Consider the following 8,388-nt stretch of genomic DNA (forward strand, 5'->3'; position numbering starts at 1 on the left):
AGTATAAAAAAAGTTCTATTTCTGGATTGATGAAAGTAACAAACTTATATGGGAAAAGTGGTGTTCATATTTGCAACAATGTGGATGAATCTAGAGGACATCATGCTAAGAGAAAGCCAGACAGAGAAAGGCAAATTCTGCCTATTATCAATTATATGCAGAATCTACAAAAAAAAAAGTCAAACTCATAGAAACAGAGGAGTGTTTGCCAAGGGCTAGGGTTGGGGAAAATAAGGAGAGGGTGGCAACAGGGTACAAACTTTGTATGAGATGAAAGTCTTAGGATCTAATGTACAACATGGTGACCAGAGTTGATAATACTGTATTGTATAATTGAAATTTGCTGAGAAAGTATTCATACAACTTAAATGTAAACATGCGAGATGAAAAAACGATGGAATTGTGAACAAAGGAGATTCTGAGAGTATAAATCACTGGGAAACGGCCAAAATCCTGGGAGAATTTCAGAGTTTCAAAGGCTATGAAAATGGTGGGTTCAAGCCGAGATCCCCAAGAGATCTGAGGAATCAGGAAAAATGTGATTTCCAGGTGGAACGAATAGAAAGTTGACTAAGGTCTAGAAGACCCATGAGGGTGGAGGGCTAGAGCTGTGGGGCAGATGTTTAGGGAGGGGCCGTGGTACAGCCTCCTCCTCTATGACTCCCTCCCACACCCTCAGGAGCCCTTTGTGACCAAACCACAGCTCTATGATGTAGGTCTAGGGCTTTAGTCTCCAAGTACATGCCCTGTGCTCAGTTGCCTGCTGGCAGCCCTGTGATTCAGATAATGGAGAATACTCTCTTTCCTCTGAAAAGCACTTTTGATACTTGGCAGTACTCCAGTTGCACTCTCTGTGTGAGTGACATCATCCTAGCCTTCCTGTGTGGACTGGGGCTCTTTTTCCTGTTACTCCGCTACCTCGAGAATAATGTATCTTCACCACCTCCCAGGAAACATGAAAACATCAGGAAGGTAAGGAACCCTTGGGTCAGACCCACAAGCACATGATCCTCTCTTCTTTTCTATCGTTATTTCCACTTTTCTCAGTCAACTACACAGACTCCTGAAATGGGAAAGAACAGGACATCTACTCTCAAGTATAGAACATCATCCCTGTAAGGACACAAGCCAGCCTGGGCAGGGGATAGAGTGAACACTAGGATTTCTATCCAAAGGTCTCAGACCAGTTGCCCAGGTATGGTAGAGGGCTCCAGGGCAAGTCTCACACACAGTGACCGGAGGTCGAGCACTGGATACCGAGTTCAATCTCAGCCAGAGGACAGGCCCATGAGCACTGGATCACCAGCTGTGAACAGGTGTCTCGGATGAGGGCTGATCTGCTGGCAGTGCTGAGGCCCTGAGAGCCTCACAGCTGGCGCTGGAGTGGCCCTGGCCTTGGGAAGCAGAGACCCACCTGCTGGAGCTCAGATGAATCCGTAGTTCAGAGAATGTGTGTGTTTCTTGAGCAGAGGAACAGTGACGAAAGAAATCCAGGGTGAATCTCACATTGAAAATCCTTCTTTATGTTCTTCAGAGAAGGAAAACAGAAAATATTTTTATCGTCTTTAAAAATGAGTGAAAGGAAAGAAAACCCACAGAGCTCTGTTAGTTAAACGTAGAAAGTCATATTATGTTATGGACACTGAGTGTCTGATGCTTGTCTAGAGAGGGGAGAGTGAGAATTGGGTCCCAGGTCCTCATTTGTTCTGCCTCTCAGCATCAAATGGAGCCGAAGGGGAGACGCAAGATTAACGAGAAAAAGAGAGCTGTGAAATGTAAGTTGTGCCATTCATCCCTGTGTGCCCCGAGGGTTAGCCCCCATCTCTCCCAGCCCTGAGGGCCCAGCTCCACAGGCTCCGAGGAGGCCAGTGGCAGGGCCTGTCCCTCAAGAAACAGAATCCTCAGGGAGGCTCCTGGGAAGGAGAGCAGAACCCAGATACCTCCCAGATTCCATGTGCACAATGAAGTGGTAAGGGGCCTGGAAAAGGGTGTGGCCCAGCAGGGGTGTGTGGGCTACAGTGGACCAATAGCGCCTGGGTTGGGAGGTGGGACCTCCAGGTCCAACCGTGGACAAGTTGTTTAACTTTGCTCAGATTCCTCTGTAAGGTGACCCCTGCCCATTCTCCCCCACATGGAGGACGTGGGGTCGGCAAGGGGTAATGGATATGGAAGTACTTTGTAAATGATAAACCCTTTCGTGAGCTTCGCCATCACTGTCAGGGATCATGTGGCTTTGGACGCTGGTGCCTGGGCTGCAATCTCCCAATGGTGTCCCCTTAAAGGGACACTGCACTCAGCCTCCTGTAAGACCCCCTAGGCCCTTGCCTTCACCATCGTGACCCACTCTGCTGATTTCCAGCTTGCAGAAATTCCCTGAAAGAGCTGGAAAAGGCTAGGGACCTGATTTCACTTCTGCGAAGGTAAAGAATCTTTCCCTTCTCTCCTGGGTTCTTCTTCCACCCAAAGCCTATGGTGTGACACCTGGACTGCAGGGAGCCTGGGGCTGAAATGCGAGGGGGAGCCCTGAGGACAGCGTACATCTAAAGCCCTGGGGTGAGGGACAGCAGGAGCACTGTGAAGTCAGCATGGGGGCCGTGGAGGGCCGTGGGGCCACAGGTGCCCACCCCTGCCTGCCCTGCCCAGCCCTCCTGGCCCTGGGGGCTCCTGGCTGCAGCTTGTGCCTCATGTCTCCTGCAGCCACCTGCACAAGCTCCCTGACAAGGGCGGCTTCCATCAGCTCTCCTGTCAAGACCCGCTTGGTGAGGTGGGCAAAGCAGCGCCTGCTGCAGCCCACCAGCCCTGCAGGGAACCTGCAGAAGACGATGTTCCTGCCGTGTGCCCATCAGCTGCCCTGGTTCCTCTGACACAGGGCTCTTTACCTGTGGCCTCCACCCTGTCAACAGAACCTCAAGACCAATCCAACTTGAAGAGAGTCACCCTTGGCACTGTGGCAAAGTGCTCACCTCCAGGTAATTCTTTTTTGGCATCTACCACTGCAGCCATCTTGAGTCTTGGCCTCGCACGCTATCACATTTTGTTCCTGTCCTGCTGGTGGAAGATTACCAAGGCCTTGTTCTTCCCCACCGCATCACAGAGTAAGTCCTGGCAAGAACACCTGTCCCACCAGCCACCAGGGGCCCCGTCCTCGGGAGGGCCCACAGACAAGCAGGTAGAGACTGGTAGCCCCTTATTTGTCAACCCTGAAGTCCAGAAGCTGCTGGAGCTTCTAATCACCAAGAAAGTAAAACTAAACACTTGTAAGGAGAAAGAAAAGGATGGGTCATTCTCAGAACAAATGAGCTCAGACTACCACCTGAACACTTTAGGGAATATGTGGAAATCACTGGGTGCTGAGCAGGACAACACAACCCCTCAATCTTTCTGGAACATGAAAGACAACACAGAGCAGCTAGAGCAGCTACCTGGTCCTCAGCAGCTCTTACACTCCGAGGTCTTGAGGGACCACCTGGAACAGAAATACAGCCAGCTCTACTGGGGTCTCCCCTCTCTGCACAGCGAGTCCCTGGTGGCTATTAGGAGCGCTGCTCAACAGCAGGCACCCTTTGTTTTATTCATGGAGTTTCTCATGGCTTTTCAGTTTCAATTCAACCTAGAATACTTTTAGGTGCTTCCCAGGCCCCAGTCTTGCCCTGCCCGGGGGTCCCACCCCAGCCTTTCACTCAAAACTTGCCTCCCTGCCAGCCCCCACCTCTGGCTCAGATCCAGGCCCAGCCCTACCTCCCATCTTCTCTCCTATCCGAACCACCTTATTCTCCACCCCAGATGAGTACCTGTGGACTAGACTGTCCTACATTTCAGAACAAGACACTATATTTTATCCCAACTGAAACTCAATGTCTGCCCCTTGTTGCAGAAGCAACTGAAAAGTGGGGAGCCTTCACCCTCTGTGGTCAAAAGATCTCAGAAAGGCTTTAACCAACTCATTCTCACCCTTCCTCAAGACAGGGGACGCTCCCAGGCCCAAAGGTCAGCAGTTTCCTTTCATCATGAGGACTTAATTGGCCCTGATCTCCAGAAGCAACATCTTCAAAAGAGGCTCATCAAAGAGCAAACCAAGAGGGGCCTGGCCCGCAGTATCCACCTGTCTCCGTCTCTGGAATTGAGCTCCTCTCAGTGCCAATTTTTAGGGACTTATCAGGCACAGGGCAAGCAGGGACCCTGGCAGCCCTCTGCTTTTACAGGCAAAAGGAGACTGGACCGACAGAAGATAAGGTCCAGGTGCCCTAGGAGATCCCGTAGGAAGGGTCAAATGCAATTCCAACCAGGGCAGGATTTCGGCAAGGGTCTAAGGCCATGTCTGAGGAGGATCTCAAAAGCTTCCTCCAGGACCAGCCTCCCAGTGAAGTTTCTGCTAAGAAACTCTGAAAAGGAGTCAGAAAGATACTTGATGAGCCCCTTGAAGAGTAACTCTGGAAACTGTTTACCCAGTAGCCCAGAGCAGAAACATCTAGAAAAATTCTTGAAAGCCCATTTGAGCACAAAGTTGAGGCAGATTAATCAAGGTATGACGCCTGTGATGGTGCGTCAATCCTGGCTTGCCGCCAACTATGCTTCTTATAAGCCCCACCCTCGTGAGGAAATCAGAAATCTAGCATCCTCGAAGTATTGGAAACCCTGTGTAAACTCCTCCCGTGAGCTTTCCTTCCTCAGTCCAAGCATTCGGCAGATGCTGGAAGCACATGTTATAAGGTGGCGGGTAAGGCACAGGTGGGGCTTACCCAACCAGGCCTTTGAGCCCATAAATCTCAAGCCAGGTGGGGCTCAATCCTTGTCCTCTCCAAGGTCCACCTTTTCCCCCTCTGCCACCTGTCAATCTAGAGCACACTCAAAAGCCAACTTGGCTAATAAGCTCTCTGGAAAACCTCAGCCCCATCAGGGAATGAAAGTGATAACAAAAGCAACAGTCCCCACCCTGGTGAGTCCCCTCCCTGTTCCCTCATCTGAGCATACAGAAATCCAGAGGGCCCTGGGACAGACTTCACCTGGTGACAGGTATGGGCCCTCAGAGGCCCCTCTGAATGGACAGGAGGGCAGGCTGCCTTATCAGATGCCCATAGTCAACCTCATGGGCAGAAGCTGGGAGAATGGAACTGTCTTGGGGTTTCCAGCCACTAGGAAAACCCTGTCACCACCAACAAAGTCACTTGCCCAACCTCCAAAGGAGCCATGCCTTAAAACACAGGTGGCTCAAGGCCGTGCCACTGGTGAGCTCCTTCCAGACTCTCACAGTGACATCCTCCTTCAAGACTATGCCATTGGCATGCCCCTCCAGGACTTTGCCACCAATGTGCTCCTTCAGGACCATCGCACTGATGTGTTCCTTTCTTCAGACATCTTGGCTTCTCACAGGTCTCTTTCTAGTTCCCAGAGGGAACATGCTAGTGAGGACGCACCAGCTTTCCAGGTGGTGCCATATGACCTCAACGTCAGGGAACAGAGCAGCCGGGGGCAGCAGACATTCAAAACACCACAACTTCAGGACCCATTTAAAGGCCAGAGGGAGATGTCTGCCCCAACTGAGGAGTGGAGGGACTTTCAGAGGCCCCAACCAAAAGAGCATGAAGAAATGAAGAGCCAGAGGGAGATGCTCGCATCAGCTGAGGAGTGGAGGGGTTTCACGAAGCCCCAACCAGGACAGCATGAAGAAACAAAAAGCCAGAGCAACGTGCCTGCCCCAGCTGAGGAGTGGAGGTGCGTTAGGAGCCTCCAAGCAGGAGAACATGAAGAAACGAGAAGCAACCAGGAACAACAGGAACCCAGGAAACCAAAAGTTAGGGACCCGTGGAAGGGCCAGTTTGCCTCGACTGAGGGGAGGGAGGACAACTGGAAGCCCAAACCAGGAGAGTATAAAGAAAGGTCTTCAGGACTAAAGGCTTCGCAAGCAAGTGGGATGAGCCACGCTTCTCAGGTCAGGGAAAGAGGAGAGTCCCTTGGGAGCAAACACCCCCAGCTCTCACCAGGGAAGAGACAGCTTTCACCAGAAAGCCAAAAAAGGACGAGGCAGTATGTCAGCCACGATAAAAAAGGCAAAGGAATAGAAGAATCCCTTCAAAAAGGCAAGCCTGCATCAGCCACCGCTCACCAGCAGAAACCAATCAAAGGCAAACCTGTTGGAGAGAGCAGGGCTATTGACCCTTGTGCGACTGCAAGAGCTTTTGGACAGGTCCTAAGAGAGAAACTGGGGCTTCACCAAGGACTCTGTGCCTCAAAGTTAAATCTGCACCCAGAACAGCTCCAGGCCCCAGCACAGGGGCATTCCCACCACCACAGGGTTCTCTCCTCTTCAGAACAGAGAAGGTTGTTGAAAGATACAGCCTACAGTCACCAAGCCAGCCCCAAGGACCACAGCTACCTTAACAAGAGCAGGCATACCACAGGCAGGGGCGACAAGTTAGCCTTCCCACCCAGGGAACTGGAGTCCCCAGTCAGACGCTGCCAGCATGGACCAAGGCTGGCTGGTGACTCAGGCCACCTGCGCCATCACTCAGCATGTCCTCAAAAATGTGTTCCCTCTGGTCAGCCAGAGTGTGCTTCTCATGCCTTTCCTGGGGGGAAAGTGGTGCCAAAGAAAGTTCAGTTCATGGAAAGAAAACCTGCTTCTTCTCACGTTAACAAATCATCTATGCGCTAATGGCTTCTCTTCCTACCACAATTTTTATTGTTTCCCAAAATACATGTTTTTTCTCATGAGAGGTGGTGGTCTCTGTCTGTGCCCTGCTGGGGGGAAGGGAAGGGATCAGGGTCCACTCTTCCCAGGTGCCTGCTCTGGCTTCCAGATGGGATGGGGCCATGGAGGGAGGTTGATCCCAGCGTGGAATACTCATCCTCACCTCAATTCCCTCACTGCACTTAAGTTTCCATAATAGCAGCATTACAGAAACAAGCAACAGCATTCAGGACGTGTCAAGGTGAACTAAACCTAAAGACCTCCCCCTTCTCAGGAACCGGCTCAGTCCTCTCCTGCTCTCTCTCTACCTTGAACTTGTGGGACTGTAGGGGAGGGGTTTGCAGAGGCTGAAATTCCCCTCAGGCTCCAGAAAGTGTCACAGACTAGTTCACATGTCAGAATAAGGAGGGGAGTTTGGGGGCAGTGCTAGCCCAGAGTCCAGAGGTGGCAGAAACCTTGCCCCCATGTCTTGGTGGGGACAGATGATGCCTGCCCTGGAAGCTCCTTCTCTCCCTGATGGAGCTGGGATTGAGATGGGCTGGGAGTGTCACCAGGCCTCTGCCTTCCTCACAGTCTGGAGCAGCGGTGAGAACAAAGACCACGCACTCCCAGCTCTGAGGGTGTGAGGTGAGGACCATGGAGGCCGCCAAGGGCCGTCCACTCCTGCCCCAGAGGAGAGGACAGCCCTACTCACAGTGTCTACCTCCCCCAGGGAGCGAGCAGGGATGTGACTGTGTTTGCAGTCACCTCACTGTCTGTCATGTGCCCCTAGGGTGGGATGCAGAGGACGGAGGCAAGTGGCAGAGGTGCCCATAAATGGCACAGTGACCAAGGAGCCCCTGGCGTCCCACCACCGTGTACAGGCCCAGAGAAAAGAAGTTAGGGGCCAGTGGCTCACGGTGGCCCCAGCCCAGACTCTCCCCCGACTCCAGCTCCCAGAGCCCAGTCAGAGGGAAGGCGCCTGGAGCTCCCCTCCACAGAGGGTCAGGCTCCCAGAGGCCGTGGAGTCGCCAAGCAGGGAAGGTTCACTTCCCCACAATGTAGTTAATCAACTTTCACAGGACTGGTAGCTCACGACAGACTCGCCGTCTGTGACCTTTACCTACACGTGTGGCCCAAGGAGGCTCCCAGGGGACAGGTGGGACTTAACAGGCTCAGGGACTGTGCTGGGGTCGTAGCAAGTCTCATCTGCTATCAGCCTTGCTCACTCCAGAGTCTGGAGAGGGAAGAGGCCAGCAGACAGGATGTGTCACCCAGTGGGTGGGAAGTGACCTGTGGAGAACGAGGGTGCCGTCAGCTTTCCTCTCCGGCCCGTCCACACAGGAAACCAGGGAGACAGGAGCAATTCTACAGAGCAATTTGGGGCTCTGTGTCACAGTCACTCCCGTGGTGGAGAGTCCTGCTCCAGGAGGGTCCCCTGATCCAGGTGACAGCTTGAATGGCCCTGCCCTATGCCTGTCAGGATCCCAACATGTGGGACCAGGACCTGCTGCGGGGGAGCAGGCACAGGCCTGCTTGTGCTGTGGTTTCTCCCTGAAGCCAGGTCTCACCTCTGGGCTCCATCCTCCAGGGTGGACACAGCACTGGGGGCACAGCCAGGGCCTGAGGGAGGGGCTGGAACCCAGAGCACAGAACAACCTCCAGAGCTCAAGAGAGGGTGGCACAGAGCGGAGACCCTGAGCCTGACTGCTGCCAGGTCC

General features: G+C 52.8%; 1 protein-coding gene across 1 annotated transcript; it reads left to right on the top strand.

The window, feature by feature from the left end:
* The first annotated feature begins 786 nt into the window (after positions 1–786).
* Positions 787–6,652, top strand: LOC138414121 (spermatogenesis-associated protein 31E1-like). Its single transcript, XM_069540811.1, has 5 exons — positions 787–972; positions 1,718–1,775; positions 2,360–2,420; positions 2,698–3,556; positions 3,875–6,652. The coding sequence occupies exons 1-5, from the start codon at positions 787–789 to the stop codon at positions 6,650–6,652; spliced, it is 3,942 nt and encodes a 1,313-aa protein (XP_069396912.1).
* Positions 6,653–8,388: the final 1,736 nt, after the last annotated feature.

Source organism: Delphinus delphis, chromosome 6 (assembly GCF_949987515.2).
Source record: "Delphinus delphis chromosome 6, mDelDel1.2, whole genome shotgun sequence".
NCBI classification, from domain to species: Eukaryota; Metazoa; Chordata; class Mammalia; order Artiodactyla; family Delphinidae; genus Delphinus; species Delphinus delphis.

Excerpts from the sequence above, each read along its gene's own strand:
- LOC138414121 (XM_069540811.1), top strand. The coding sequence starts at position 787 with ATGGAGAATACTCTCTTTCCTCTGAAAAGCACTTTTGATACTTGGCAG. Across the intron at positions 973-1,717 it reads AACATGAAAACATCAGGAAG|CATCAAATGGAGCCGAAGGG; the intron begins GTAAGGAACCCT and ends TCTGCCTCTCAG. Across the intron at positions 2,421-2,697 it reads CTGATTTCACTTCTGCGAAG|CCACCTGCACAAGCTCCCTG; the intron begins GTAAAGAATCTT and ends TGTCTCCTGCAG.